The 16,517-nt window shown below is 38.3% G+C and overlaps 1 protein-coding gene and 1 pseudogene across 1 annotated transcript in view; one reads left to right on the top strand and one right to left on the bottom strand.

Annotated features, from left to right (window-relative positions):
* carnmt1 (carnosine N-methyltransferase 1) overlaps positions 1-16,517 on the top strand; it is a 53,735-nt gene that overhangs the window by 21,477 nt on the left and 15,741 nt on the right. The window contains exon 6 of the mRNA XM_073069989.1: positions 12,477-12,590. Coding sequence (XP_072926090.1) covers positions 12,477-12,590 — 114 coding nt within the window. The remainder of the gene's footprint in view (positions 1-12,476; positions 12,591-16,517) is intronic.
* Positions 2,826-4,289, bottom strand: LOC140740638 (NADH-ubiquinone oxidoreductase chain 2-like; annotated as a pseudogene).

Below are 16,517 nucleotides of genomic sequence, written 5' to 3'. Positions count from 1 at the left end.
TTGAGTGAATTCAGCCTTTTTCCCTTGAAGCGACAGAGGATGACAGGTGACCTGATAGAGGTGTATAAGATAATGAGAGGCATTGATTGTGTGGATAGTCGGAGGCTTTTTCCCAGGGCTGAAATGGCTAGCATGAGAAGGCACAGTTTTAAGGTGCTTGGAAGTAGGTACAGAAGAGATATCAGGGGTAAGATTTTTACGCAGAGAGTGGTGAGTGCATGGAATGGGCTGTTAGCAACGTTGGTGGAGGCAGATACAATAGGGTCTTTTAAGAGACTCCTGGACAGGTACATGGAGCTCAGAAAAATAGACGGCTATGGGTAACCTTAGGTAATTTCTCAGATAAGGACATGTTCGACACAGCTTTGTGGGCCAAAGGACCTGTATTGTGCTGTAGGTTTTCCATGTTTCTATGTAGACACGAGACTTTGTGAATATAAAAGAGACACCCGGATGGTTGTTGCCTCCCAGGTGCCAGAGTCAGGGACGTCTCCAGTCGAGTCCACAGCGTTCTAGAGGGTGAACAGCCAGAAGTCGTGGTACATGTTGGAACCAATGACATAGGTAGGAAAAGGGATGAAGTCCTGAAAAGAGAATATTGAGAGTTAGGTAGAAAACTGAAAAGCAAGACCTCAAGTGTTGTAATCTCTGGTTTGTTCCCTTTGCCATGCACCAGTGAGTGTAAGAATAGGATGATTTGGCGGATGAGTGTGTGACTGAGGAATTGTGCTGGGGGAGGGGGGGTAGCAGAGTTTCAGATTTATGGATCGTTCGTATCTGTTCTCAGGAAGGTATGACTTGTTTAAAAAGGGTGGGTTACACCTGAACTTGAGGTCCAATATCCTGAGGGCAGTTTTGTTAGAGCTGTTGTGGAGGGTTTCAACTAATTTGGCAGGGGAGTGGTAACCTGAGTGATGGGGCAGTTAGTATACAAGGAGATGTAGTTTGTAGTGTAGAAGGGGATAAAAATTTGAGAACTTAACTTCTGGTAAAATGGCAAAATTGTAAAGGGTGAATACAGGATGGAATGTGTTATATTTAAATGCATGCAGTATATGGTATAAGGTAGAAGATCTTGTAGCACAGTTAGAGATTGGTAGGGTATGACGTTATGGGCATCACTGAGTTGTGACTGAAAGAAGATCATAGTTGGGAGCTTAACATCTAGGAGTACATTTTGTAAAGCACGGGCAGGTAGGCCCGTTCGTGCTTCTGTTAGTAAAAAAAAATGATAGAACATAGAATCCTTGTGGGTAGATTTAAGAAAGTGCAATGATAAAAAGACCCTGATGGGTGTTATATAAGGGTCTTTGAATAGTAGCAAAGATGTAGGGTACAAATTACGACAGTAGGTAGAAAAGCATGTAAAAAGGGCAATATTACAATAGTCATAGGGCATCTTAATATGCAGGTATTGGAGAAATCAGGTTGGTGCTGGGTCCTACAGGTAAAATTTGTAGATTGCCTATGAGATGGATTTTTAAAAGAAGCTTGTGGTTGAGCCCACCAGTAAAATGATAATTGTGGATTGGGTATTGTCTAAGGTTTCACGCGACCACACTGATGGACATGTGTGTGTCTTGTTACGCTGGCCCCAGCTTCCATTTTGTTTCAAACCAAACAATGGTATATATGAATGATGGGAAGGCAGACTACCTTATTAATATGTATTAGATACTCCCCGTGCACGCGCAGGTTTTCAGATGGGATCATTCAAATTTGTAAACAGAAACAGCGTCACTATGTTTTAACAAGAAATCCACGCTAAATATTCAGATATTTACATGTGTTACGATACTTGTTGAATGACTCAAGTTTCGAAATAAAATTGAAGAAAAAAATTCCAATGGCAATGAATGCAAAACAAGGTAGACACTGAGTGCTGAAATTTCCAAGACACTTGGACACTAGATTGCTTCATCAAGCAAACTGGGAAACCAATTTGTCTCGTATGCCTAGAAAATGTTGCTGTGAAGAAGGTGGCAAATATCAGGCGACATTACGAGACCCGCCATAGTGGAAATTTTAACAAGTTTACCAGGCAAGCAAGGAAAGATGAAGTTAAGCGAATGAAAGCTAGTTTTGGATGATTCTTCTGGGTGTCCAAAGAATCAGAAGAGATGTTGATAGAGAATAGGGTCCCCTCCACCTGCTGGGTCGAAGAAAGTTGTGTTAAGATTTCGATCTGTGAGAAGCATAGTAATGCCCGCTGCTAGAACTGGGAGTGATAGTAAAAGGAGGACAGTTGTAATGAGAATAGATCAAACAAAAAGAGGTGTTTGATATTGGGAGATTGCAGGGGGTTTTATGTTAATAATTGTTGTGATAAAGTTAATGGATGCCAGGATAGAGGAAATACCGGCTAAATGGAGAGAAAAGATAGCAAGATCTACGGAAGCCCCGGCATGTGCAAGATTACCGGCTAATGGGGGATAAACGGTTCATCCTGTACCTGCCCCGGCCTCTACCCCCGCTGAGGCTAGGAGTAGAAGGAAAGATGGGGGAAGGAGTCAAAAACTCATATTATTTAGCCGTGGAAAGGCCATGTCTGGAGCACCAATTATTAAGGGAACTAGTCAATTACCGAATCCTCCGATTATAATTGGCATCACCATGAAGAAAATTATTACGAAGGCGTGGGCGGTAACAATTACATTATAGATTTGGTCATCACCCAATAATGCGCCTGGTTGGCTTAACTCTGTCCGGATTAACAGACTGAGACCAGTACCCACTATCCCCGCCCATGCACCAAAGATTAAATAAAGGGTGCCAATATCTTTGTGATTAGTAGAGAAGAATCAACGATTAACTATTGCCACAGGTAAGATGGCTGAGGTTTAAGCGGCGGATTGTAGCTCCGTAAAGAGAGGTTCAAGTCCTCTTCTTATCAAACATCAGCTCTGTAGTATAAAAATACATGGGATTGCAAATCCCAAGAAGGAGAATAGGCTTCTCCCGGGGCTTCTCCCGCCTCACTGCCGTTTAACGGCGGGAGAAGCCTAGATAAAAGTTCGCTGGATTGAACGCTTAGCTGTTAACTAAGATTTTATAGGATCGAGGCCTATTTATCTAGTAAGGCTTTAGCTTAATAAAAGTATCTGAGTTGCATTCAGGAGATGTGAGATAAAATCTTGCAAGTCTTACAGAAATTAAGAGGTTTTCACTCTTGTTTGAAGCTTTGAAGGCTTTTGGTTTGTTTAAACCTAAATTTCTTATGTGGTTAGTGAGAGGATTATGGGGGTGAGTGGAAGGAGGAGAAGGGAGAGGGATGTTGTTGAGGTTAGGGGTAGGTTTGGTTGAAAGGTTTTTGTTCGTCATGATGTTGATGAGGTGGTGGGGTTAGGGGATAGAGTGAGAGTGATTGAGTAGCATAGGCGTAAATAAAAGAAGAGGCTGAGAAGTGCTGCTAGGGCTATAATTGTGGCTGGGATAAAGAGATTCTGTTTAGTTATTTCTTGGAGAATAAGTCATTTAGGCATGAATCCTGTAAGGGGAGGGAGCCCTCCTAGAGAGAGGAGGGTTAGTATTGTTATGATGGTTAGTAGAGGTGATTTGGTTGATGAAATAGCAATTGAATGGATTTTTGTGGTATTATTTATGTTAAAGAGAAGAAATAAGGATGAGGTTATGATAATATAGATAATTAGGTTGAGTAAGGTGAGGTTTGGTGAGTAATGTAGAATAATAACTATTCAGCCGATGTGGGCAATTGATGAATATGCTAGGATTTTTCGTAATTGTGTTTGGTTAAGACCTCCTCAACCACCAATAATGATTGATAAGATTCCCATGGTTATAAGTAAAGTTGGGTTGAGGAGAGGGTAAAGTTGTAGTATAATTGCAAATGGTGCGAGTTTTTGTCATGTGGAGAGGATAAGTCCTGTTAATAAGTTGAGTCCTTGGAGGACTTCTGGTAATCGGAAGTGTAGGGGGGCTAGTCCGATTTTTAGTGCTAAAGCAATGGAGAGGAGTGTGGCAGAGGCTGGGTTAATAATTTCTGTAATATTTCATTGACCTGTGAGTCAAGCATTTATGGTTCCAGCAAATAAGAGGAGAGCAGAGGCAGTGGCTTGTGTGAGAAAGTACTTTGTGGTGGCTTCTGTTGCTCGTGGGTGGTGTTGATGGATTATAAGTGGGATAATGGCTATTGTATTAATTTCTAATCCTACTCAAATTAATAATCAGTGTGAGGCAATAAATGTTATTATGGTACCCAACCCTAAGCTGAGGATTGTGATGGAGAAAACTAATGGGTTCATTAGTAGAGGAAGGATTTTAACCAACATGTTTGGGGTATGGGCCCAAGAGCTTAAGATTAGCTGACTTTACTTAGGAAATAGTATAATTGGAAGTACTAAGAGTTTTGATCTCTTGGGTACAGGTTCGAGTCCTGTTTTTCTAACGCAAGGAAGAGGAATGGCTTTAACATTCATTGTCCACTCTATCAAAGTGGCCCTTTAATTCAGGCACTTTTCCCTTTTAGGAGCTCATTGGTGGGAGGCTGGCTGTGGCGATGGGTAGGGTGATATGTCATAGGATTATGGCTAGTGTTATTGGTAGGAAATTTTTTCAGACGAGATGTATGAGTTGGTCATATCGAAATCGTGGGTAAGAGGCTCGGATTCATAGGAATAATAAGGTTAGTATAGTTGCTTTAAGCATGAGGTTGAGGGTAGTGAGTTGTGGAAGGTGAGGGTTGTAAGATGTTCCTAGGAATAAGATAACAGAGAGGGTGTTTATTAATAGGATATTGGAATATTCAGCCAAGAAGAAGAGGGCAAATGAACCTCCTGCATATTCAATGTTAAATCCTGATACTAGTTCGGACTCGCCTTCTGTGAGGTCAAATGGAGCTCGGTTAGTTTCTGCGAGTGTTGAGATATATCATATTATGGCTAGGGGTCATGCGGGGATAATTAATCAGATGGTTTCTTGACTTAAGTTAAATGTGTGGAGTGTAAAACCTCCTGTAAAGATAATTAAGGCTAGGAGGATTAGGGCAAGTGTCACTTCGTAGGAGATGGTTTGTGCAACTGCACGGAGGGCCCCCATGAGGGCGTATTTGGAGTTTGAGGCCCATCCTGAGCCTAGGATGGTATAAACCGTTAAGCTTGAAATGGCTAGAATAAAAAGTAGGCCTAGGTTTAAGTTGAAGATTGAATGTGGAAGGGGTAAGGGCATCCATAATAATAGTGCTAGGGTTAGGGCAATAGTAGGGGTAATTAGGAAGAGAAATTGGGAGGAAAAGGATGGTCGTACTGGTTCTTTAGTAAATAATTTAAGTCCGTCGGCAATAGGTTGTAAAAGACCATATGGGCCTACTACGTTGGGTCCTTTACGGAATTGTATATAGCCTAGAATTTTTCGTTCAACTAGGGTAAGGAAGGCTGTAGCTAGGAGGATGGGGATGATGAAGGCTAATGGGTTAATAATGTAGAGGAGAATAAGATCTAGCATTAGTTAAGGAGAGGAGTTGAACCTCTGAATCAAAGAGCTTAGGTCTTTTGCATTTGCCAGGCTCTGCCACCTTAACAAACCATTATTTTTGGCTTAAGGATGGCAGCCTTTACCTGCTTGAGTTGGTTTCAGCAGGTTGGATTGAAGCGTACCTAGGGCATAGGCTTCATTTTTCCGGTCCTTTCGTACTGGGAAGAATGCCGTCATAGATAGAAACTGACCTGGATTGCTCCGGTCTGAACTCAGATCACATAGGACTATTAATCGTTGAACAAACGAACCCTTAATAGCGGCTGCACCATTAGGATGTCCTGATCCAACATCGAGGTCGTAAACCCTTTCGGCGATGGGGGCTCTAAGAAAGGATTGCGCTGTTATCCCTAGGGTAACTTGGTTCATTGATCAGGATATAATTTCCTGGGTCATTGTTCGTTAGATTTTCTATTAATTAGAACTGTCGTTCTAATTTTGAGTGATTTCTCACCCATTCGATAAGGGGGTTTTGTTTTACCCCTCGGTCGCCCCAACCAAAAACAAGTTAAGTTAGAAGATTATTTTATGTTTATTTTATACCCGAAGGTGGGAAATTTTTGATATTTAAAAATAACTTAAGTGTTTAAAGCTCCATAGGGTCTTCTCGTCTTATGTGCTTATTCTCGCTTCTGCACGAGAAGATCAATTTCATTGATTGGAAAATAAAGACAGATAAACTCTCGTGATGCCTTTCATACGGGCCTTCAATTAAAAGACAAGTGATTACGCTACCTTCGCACGGTCAAGATACCGCGGCCGTTAAAAAAATCACAGGGCAGGCGGGACCTCTTATACATGTAAGAGCAAGAGGCGATGTTTTTGGTAAACAGGCGGAGTTTGTGTTTGCCGAGTTCCTTTATTTTCTTTTAATCTTTCCTAAGGACACTCCTGTGTGGGGTTAACGATGGTTTAAATGGGCTTTTCATTTAAACCCATTAAATGAATGGGTGACATTCATGAATGAATGACAGGAAAAGCAGTCAAAATGGGGGAAGTACCCGTGCTACTCCATTTGATGTGGAAGTGGACACTGCATCAGAAATTTTTCAAATGGAATTGATTGAGATGCAGTGTGACGATATATTGAGATCAAAATTTCATTTTGAAGATGTTTCAGTGCTTGACTTCTATAGAAAATATAATCATCCAAGTGGGAAGTATCCTAACTTAGTGGATCATGCATAAAAGATGGCATCATTGTTTGGCAGCACTTATCTGTGTGAGCAATAATTTTCAAAAATGAAGCACACCAGGAACCATTTGAGAACAAGATTCACTGATGCCCATCTGGATAATGTCTTGCTCTTGGCATCAACAAGTCTGACACCCAGTATTGAGAAGCTTTCAAGAAACAAACAGCATCAAGTTTCACATTGATTTATCGACTGTTTGCATTAAAATTTCCTTTTTTATTGTACAATTTACCACCATTCAATGCATCTTGTTCATATGTTTTATGTTTAAAGATTCTTTGTGTCCTTTTAATAAATTCAAAAGATGCCTTGATTGAAATAAATTGCAACTAAACTGAGTTCTTTGATTACTAATTGGCATCCTTGGTTAAGCACAAATGATTTTCTAGCATGCATTAGTTATTCATTAATTTGAGGCAAAACATAACCAAATGTATTTAAATGGATAATTCCCATATTTTAAGTTTTTTATGGCGTTTATCTGGCCCACCGTCTGCTCATTAATATGCGATCTGGCCTGCAGAGGCAAAAAGGTTGCTAACCCCTGGTCTAATGAATCAGATTTGATTATGAAGCTTATAAAGTAAAGGAATCCTTAGCTGGCAGTGATTGTAATATGATGGAGTTTGCCCTGCAGTTTGAATGAGAGAAGCTAAAGTCAAGAGGGCACAGTCTCAGAATAGAAGGACGCCCCTTTATAGAAGAGATGAGGAGGAGAAATTTGTTTGGCCAGAGGATGTTGAATCTGTGGAATTCATTGCTACAGATGTGTGTGGAGGCCAAGTCATTGGGTATGTTTAAAGCCAATGATAGGTTCTTAATTAGTAAGGATGTTAAAGGTTACTGGGAGAAGACAAGAGAATGGGGTTGCAAATCATAAACATGAGAAAGTCTGCAGATGCTGGAAATGCAAAGCAACACCCACAACATGCTGAAGGAACTCCGCAAGTCAGGGAGCATCTACAGAAATGAATAAGCAGTCGAAGTTTCAGCCGAGATTGTTCATCAAGACTGGAAGGGAAGGAGGAAGATACCAGAATAAAAAGGATGAGGGGAAGGGAAGGAAGATAGCTAGAAGGTGATAGGTGAATTCAGGTGGGTGGGAAAGATAAGGGCTAGAGAAGAAGGAATCTGATAGGAGAGTGGTCCATAGGAAAAAGGGAAGATGATGGGCAGATGAGAAGAGGCAACACGCACAACATGCTGGATTGTCAAATATTGTCAAGTCCAAGGTCAGACTCTCTGCTGATGACTGCATAATCTACCATGAGATAAAAAATGATCAAGATGCTCAGCTGCTGCAAAACGATATTCATTATGTCAATGGGAGTCTCAATGGCAAACGTCCTTCAACTCATCTAAATGTTATGCTATGCATGTCAGTCACAAATTAAACCAATCAACACGACATATAACATGAAAAGAAAGATTCTTGAACCAGTCACCCACCACGCATATCTTGGTGTTGGAATTAGCAAGGATCTTAACTGGGCATGCCACATCAATCAGATTACAGCCAAAACAAACAAAATGCTGGGTATCCTGCGAAGAAATCATCACTCATGTAGTAAATTCTTCAAGGTCATGGCATACAAGACACTCATCCGTCCAAAGCTTGAGTATTGCACGGTCATATGGGATCCCCACCAAGCTAACAACAAGAAGTCCATCGAAAAAATCCAACGCCGTGCTGCTCACTTTGTGCTAAACGTCTACAGCAGGAAATCCAGTGTCACCAACATGCTCTCTAACCTTCAGTGGGAACCACTTGAAAACCGACGTACTAAACTACGGTTAATCTCCATTTTCAAACAAGTTCACATCACTCCATCAAACATCCAAATTCGTCACAGGTTCAGTTCAACTTGACAGCAAACTGGACCTTGCATACTGGAAACCCCTTCATTCAACAGGATTTGCTACCAGTACTCCCTCTACCCAAGATCAACAAGAGAGTGGAATCTTCTGCCGCCAGAAGCGGAAGAGGCCAGAGTGGGAAAGAGGGGAGGGGGAGGGAATTTTTTTTAACTGGAAAAAGAAATCTATATTCATACCATCAGATTGGAGACTACCCGGACAGAATATGAGGTGTTGCTCCTACATCCTGAGGATGACCTCATCTAGGCATAAGAGGAAACCATGGACCGATATGTCAGAAGGGGAATAGGGATCAGAATTAATATGTTTGGCAACCAGGAAGTTCTGCTTTTGGCGGATGGAGTGGAGGTGCTCAACAAAGTGGTCCCCTGGTTTGTAATGGTGCTCACCAATGAAGAGGAAGCTGCATTGGGAGCACCCCAGCAGATTTGCAGCAGAAGTGTTGCTTCACCTGGAGGTTCTGTTTGGGGCCCTGAATGGAGGTGAGGGAGGATGTGAATGGGCAGGTGTAGCACTTTGACCGCTTGCAGGGATAAGTGCCTAGAGGGAGATCAGTGGGGAGGGACGAATGGACAAGGGAATCACGGGGAAGCGATCCCTGTGGAAAGTGGGGCCGGGAGGCCGGGTTAAAAATGTGTTTGGTGGTAGCGTCCCTTTGGAGATGACTGAAGTTATAGAGGATGGTATGTTGGATGTGGAGGCTCATTGGGGTGGTGGGTGAGGACAAGAAGAACTCTTATCACTGTTAAGGCAGAGAGAAGGTAGGGTAAGGAAACTCAGTGCAGTGCAACAACAGCAGAATGACGAGGCAATGTTTGTGTGTGAGTGCGTGAATGCACGTGTGCAAGGAGTGCATTTATCGAGTGTTCTCATTTCACAATCCAGAAGATGAGAAATGAGGACAGCGTCAATGGTGAAGGAAGGGAAACCCTGTTTTTTGAAGGAGGAGGACATCTCTTATGTCCTGGAGAAGGGGTTTGAGAGGGATAATAAATCAGCCATGATAGAATGGTGGAACAGACTTAATGGACCAAATGGTCAAATCTGCTCCTATGTCTTCTGATCTTATGTCTTATTTTTGGGAACTTAATCCAGAAATTATACCCATCCAAATAATTATCCACTTCTCTGCACTTAGATGCAAAAGTTGATGTGAAAGAATCAACAGGTCTAGAAATAAGAAATTCTATTCATGTTAGATGACCAAAGGAAAAGTGGCTGGAGTCACTTTGCACTTTAGTGCAAGGGTATTTATTAGTTGCATCAAAAATCCAACTTACAAAAGCAAAATGCTGAAACGTAAACAGCCAATATTTACAAAAAGATAGCTATGAAAAAACAATAATAGCTCCGTACTTGCCAAGTGTGAAATCCTGGCAACCGCATCTCTCTTCCCCACTGAGGGCAATCAGCTCCTTTTTAATACCAGGACATACTGTCTTGAATTACCAACAAAGTTAACTTAAGACTACACGTACAAAATGCTGGAGGAATTCAGCAGATCAGGCAGCATCTACAGAAATGATAGTCGACGTTTCTGACTGAGATCCTTCAGAACTGAGAAGGAAGGAGGAAGATACTGGAATAAAAAGGTGGAGGGAGGGGAAGGAAGCTAGCTGGAAGGTGATAGGTAAAGTCAGGTGGGTGGGAAAGATCAAAGGCTGGAGAGGAGGGAATCTGATAGGACAGGAGAATGGACCATGGGAGAAAGGGAAGGAGGAGGAGACCCAGGGGGAAGTAATAGATGAAAAGGGGTAAAGACTACACATGAATGCACCCCACAATGTAGTTAATCATATTAATGATAATATTCTGAGATAAACAGAAGTATCAACATTAAATACAGTATACAAACACCATAGACATAATATCATCTCCATTACTAAACAAATGAAATATTCGGCCGTGTATGGCAGGAAAGGCATCATAAAATAAAGCAAACCCGAGTGCATCAGCTTGGTTTTGGACCCATTTTGAGAATATTCCATGAAAGACATTGACGTGCATAAACTCAGTGCAGTGCAGTGACAGCAGAATGACAAGGCAGTGTGTGTGTGTCTGTGTCTGTCTGTCTCTGAGGAGTGCATTTATCGAGTGCTATCTGTCACAATCCAGAAGAAATGACTTATGGTCAAATGTGCAGGACGGTGATGGGCTGATAACAGGGGGCTCAGAAGAAAAATAACTATTTGAAATACTTTTTATATATAATCCATAAACTTGTTGGAATCTAAGAAACATCATCTATGGGTAGCTTTCATAAAGCTTTCACATCACAAAGTATATATGCAGGAAGTGCAAAAATTAGGAAGTCCATTGGCATACTAGCTTCTAATGCAAAGTGACTGGACATTTTCAAAGCTTTTATTAAGTTGCTATAAACACACAGGCCCTTCCATTCTTGTGCATCCCTTAAAACTGAACCATTTAATATGTTTTCATGTGAAAGTGCACTTTTTCACTTTACCATTAAAGTTCATCTACTCACTTTCTAATCTAAAGGCAGCCTTCTCCTGTCCACTATTATCTTCATTGGAATTTACTATCCTTTCAAGTTTTATGGTGTGTTAGTTTGGAAATTTAACTCTGCACTTCCATGTCTTGACATCAATAAACATTGAAATATCCAGTGGTCACCATAGTGCTCTTACGTGAACACAAATGAGAGGCCACTGCGCAGGATCAGAATTAACTCAGCCAGCTACATCATAGGCACAAGCCTCCCCAGCATTGAAAAGCAATACCTCAAAAAGACAGCATCCATTATTAAGGACCTCCATCACTCAGGACATGCCCTCTTCTTATTGTTGCAATCAAGGAGGAGGTACTGGAGCCTGAAGACATACACTCAATGTTTCAGGAATAGCTTCTTCCCCTCTGCCATTGGATTTCTGATTGACAACAAGCCAATGTAAACTGCCTCACTATTTTTTGCTTTTTTTTACTCTACTAATTATATATATATATATATATGTGTGTGTGTGTGTGTGTGTGTGTGTGTGTGTGTGTGTGTATGTTTCTTACTGTAATTTATAGTTGTTGTTATGCATTGCAATGTACTGCTACCACAAAACAACAAATTTCAGGATATACTGCATGGCAGTGATACTAAAACAGATTCTGATTCAGATTCAATCTTTAGTTTGAAAAATAGCCATTAACCACTACTTTCACTTTTCTATCCATTCTGCTACTAATTGATGAATTTCATTGGGCCTCAATGTTGTTAATCTGTCTTTTCTGTGAGCCATCAAATTCTACTTGAAAATTTACTGCATTCGCTCTGTTTGCCTTCTCTCTTCCTATTGAATAATATCAATTTGGTTAGTTGGACAATTCCCCTTTGGGAGTTCTCTGCTGACTTTCCTTTATCACCAAGTTTCTCTAAGTGTCTTTTTTTCCCCCTCACTCTCATTTCTAAAACTTTTTCACGATTGAAGTTGACTGCCTTGGAAGAGTGTCTTTGTGTCCCTGTGTGAATAAGAGTATTACGTTTGTCATGTTGTGTTTCTTTGCAACACCATATCAATGGAGCAGCTAAGCCTTATGGCGAGCATTGTTACAATATCCAACTCCACCAATTCCAACAACACAGATCAGATACTTGTTCATTTTAAGTATAGTTAGTCTGTCCTGCATCTCCTATCCAATTTTCACACCGCCCCATATATGAGATTTTGGCAATATCTTCTTTGGTATAATCTGATATAATTACTCATTTTTCCAATAGTCCCTTGTTTTTGTATGCTCAAGATAACGTATGTTACAAATATAAGTTAACAGCATGAATTATAATGACTGTTTTGGTGCAACTGAATCTGAGTTTTATATTATAGCCTTTATTTTCTTCCATTAGCAATTGTTATAAAAATGGGTGAAATATTTACTTAAGTCTTCCTATTTTATCAACAGATGCATGGGATTGTGTGGCAACATGTTTTTTTATTGACACAGCTCATAATGTTATTGATTACATTGAAACTATATGGAAGATTCTGAAACTTGGAGGAATATGGATAAACCTTGGTAAGTACTGTCTGAATAACATGTTTATATATAAAATTACTTTTTGCTAACCATCTAAAATATTATACTGTACATCGACAAATATTATAATTATAAATTGAGTACATATCCCATGGTTTAAGGCTGAAATGTTTTAACATTTAAAACAGTTTCAAGGACTGTTTAAAAAAGAATTCTGCGTTAGCTGTTTAGATCGTTTCCATTTTTAAACCTCTGGCGTATAAATTACAATGACAGATCATGAATATATATACTGAGGAAATCATTTTGTATGTCTTGTTCTGTTTTCTTCAGAAATAATGATCACATCTGCCTTGATTCCTTGAGGGATAGCCATGACAAAGTAAAATGTGAACATAATGGTATCTGCATTAATAAATGTACTTTAACAATATTAAATGTAACAGAGCACTAGTGGTATTTTAAATTATGTTCCTCTGATGCTTTTCCACCTATTTCCTTATATAGACAACACAAATACTTCGTGCAAAGTGCAAAACCTGATAAAGAAAGCACCTTGAAGACTCTTTGTAGGTGACCATTATTCTGCAGATTGTTTTATTTTACTTTTTAATTTTATATATAAACTAAGCAGATTGGAGAAGTGACATAAACCAAAATGTGTATCATCATAATGAATGCTCATTTATGAACTTATTAATGATTTGAATGGAGAAGAAATATAGATACAGCATCTTATTCTCTTTAAAGGAATACTGGGATATCAGTGGGGCAGTTTCAGGCTACAATACAAATATTGCTTATTCAGACATTTTCATCAAAGTAGTGATGAACAGTTTTTTTTATTTAAAAGACTAAATTAACATTGAAAATACATATATTGTAGAGATATTTTAGAGAAGTGTAAAATATGTAACTAAGGAATGTGGACTATTCAGTTTTAAATTTTTGACATAAAAATTATATTTTTATACATTTTTCTAACTAATATATTTTGTTCTCAAAGGGCTAGAACTAAATATTTTTAAATGAATGTTTCGTACTGTTGATTGAATCCAGTATATGCATTTGTATGAAAGGTAGCCTGTCACTATTTCAGTAAGTTTTCCGAAGAATGCATAGCTAAAAAATATCCTTGGACCAACGAGGCTTGTTTTTTTTTTGACATGCTGGAGTAATATGGCCCCTACCATGCTTAGTAATTTTTATGTAATTATCCTTTGATTGTGCTTCTAAATATGCACATCTAATTGTTTAACCCATAGTATTCATTATTACACAATTGCTTTTTATAAGTATTTTTGTGGTTCCAATAACGTAGGAATAGTTTTATTCTATGCTTTTTCTTATACTTTTTTAAAACCTCCCCTTTACCAAATGTTTTAAGATATTAATGCAACTTTTACTATATTTACATGTCTAATAAGTGGAGAGAAATTTCTTGCCATTTCCTAGTCTCCTTAATTTTACTCTTGAACTATGCTTTCCACTCTAAACTAAATGTTCAGTTTTATCTCTTAATTATCTTCATCATTAAACATTTTAAAGGTCATAATTACTTCTCCCTTTCTAGTTGATCTAGAGAATAAAATTTATTCTGAGGTGCCTTCATAGCGTGAAGCTCTGGATATTTTATCACTTGTTACATTTCTCCAAATTCTCTTAATTGGATTGGTCTGCTTTGAGACAGGGTAGAACAAACATTAAATGTTGTTCAATTAATCAGTGAGGATTTAAATATCTTTTGATGTATTCAGACATGTTCAGATACATTGCCAGTTGATTGTTTTATACGGTAATGTGCTTAACTGGTACGGTTTTAGTATAACTCTTTCTTAAACTAGTTGTCAATGAAGAATCACCACAATCTTTTATGTAATTTCACTACACAATCAACAAAGTTTGCATATAAGTATTGTCCATCCTTAGAAATTGTATTTTGTTTAAATCTCAGATACAAGGTTAAATCAGTTTTCTTTTGCTCTATGAAATGAAAAAAAACAATATATTCACCTCCCAGAGACAACTTTTTGAACTGTTTCTGCAAGGATTATGTTCTTAACAAAAAATTCAAAATTGAAATATAATAGTCAACTAAAGTTTAAACCAGTTATCAGGTTGACACACTGGAAGCCAGATTTCACAACTTTTGGAATTGGAATTGAAAATGTAAATTAAGTGAATAGTATTATATGGTTAATTTTAGCACCTTTTTATTAATATGTCTCATTTGTTTCAACATGATGCACACAGGAAACAAAATAGTGTTTTTGAAACGTAAGTCAAAAAGTAGTATTTCTGGAAAGAAATATAAATGGTATAAGTTTTATTTCTTAGATTAAAACGTGATTACATTTGAGAGCACAAGAAACTAAACTAAAATTAACTTTTTTAATCTTCAGTCCTTGTTCTATGTAGTTCTTAACAAAATCTCATTTTAGAATTTACATAGGTATTAGTTTATAGAAATTAGAACATATTAAAAAGTCCCAAGAGATTCAGGCCCAAATACCCAATGCACATTCTTAGCACTTAAAGTTTTGTACAAGAAATGAAATCAAAGTTTAGTCTCCTTTTCGGCTTGAACTTTCATTGGAAGAGTAACTTTATTTTAATCAAAGAGGCAAAGCTAAAATGATAATTTCTTGGATTAAACCACCATCAGTTATGATTCCTATAGGTTTATTGTATTTATCAATGTCTACTTTCTTTTCTCTGCCAATGTGTCTCTTACAAAATTAAAAGTCGAATTTCAATACTAATTTATTTCATACTATTAATATTAAAGTAATCCAGTGTATTATTTTTATATGTGTATATTAAAATGTTGAATGAACTTATTCATTCAACTTGCTGTGATCCCTTTAGCAATTTGATTCACAGTGGCTTGGCTCACTGCTACCTCTGTCCTAATAAAATTAAAAATAATTTGCAATGCAATAGTCATTTCAGACTGAAAGGGAAGCATCCTTGTCAGTTCCCTAACTGATAAAAAGTATTCAAAAAGAAAATATTGTCTAAGAGCTTATATTACTTACAAATGCACCAAGGTTTCTGCCAGAACCATGAAGCTTGTCATGCATTTTAATGTATCCAGTGACAACACACATAACACAACCAGAAACTAATTCAGTAAGTTTGCAGTCACCTGAGAAAAGAAGAAAAATTCCAAATACCTAACCTGCTTTTACTGCTGTGCTACCTATACAGTGCTTGATTTACTCCACAGAGTTCCAGTCATTATAATCTGTCATTTTGAATACAGGCTTATTTTAAATATCTATTACATCACACCTTGTATCTTTGTATGTCTATATTTTTTAAACTTATCTGACTAATATAGATTAAATGTAGAAAATGCTTATCCGACATGGCAGCATATGTGTAGAGTAAAACAATTCAATGATCTTTGTTCAGAACTGGAAAATGGTATTGGTATTGGTTTATTATTGTCATATGTACCAGTGAAAAACAATGAAGTTTTACAAGCCATCCATACAGATAATTTCAAAACATAAGTAATTTAAAGTAATACCAGGGAGAACAATAACAGAATGCAGATATAGTAGCTGCAGTTACAGATAAAGTGCAGTGCAGGTAGATTGTCAGGATAAGAATTTACCTTTACTGTATATGAGGTTGGTGTTATAGCAGTATAGAAGCTGTCCTTGAAGCTGGTGGTGCATGTTTTAAGCTTTTGTGGCTTCAGTCCAATGTTGTGGTTGCAACAGATCTTAAAAATTGCACACCTAATCTGTATGGAGGTGTTTAGCAAAATGCCCACTGAACCAAGAAATGTAAGAGGGCGGGTCTTTGGGGCCTGAAAATAAGATACTGTGCAGAATGTAGGTAAGTGTTGTTAATGAATACTTGGGAGCATTCAAAGAACAGAATAGATCTAGCATTGAGGATAAGTTGAAAAAAAAAGTCAAATATTATCCATGATAAGCACAGTAAATGAAGGAA

The sequence above is a fragment of the Hemitrygon akajei genome, chromosome 2 (assembly GCF_048418815.1).
Source record: "Hemitrygon akajei chromosome 2, sHemAka1.3, whole genome shotgun sequence".
Lineage (NCBI taxonomy): Eukaryota > Metazoa > Chordata > Chondrichthyes > Myliobatiformes > Dasyatidae > Hemitrygon > Hemitrygon akajei.
The sequence above is the reverse complement of the archived record's forward strand: the minus strand, read 5'-3'. Positions and strand labels throughout refer to the sequence as shown.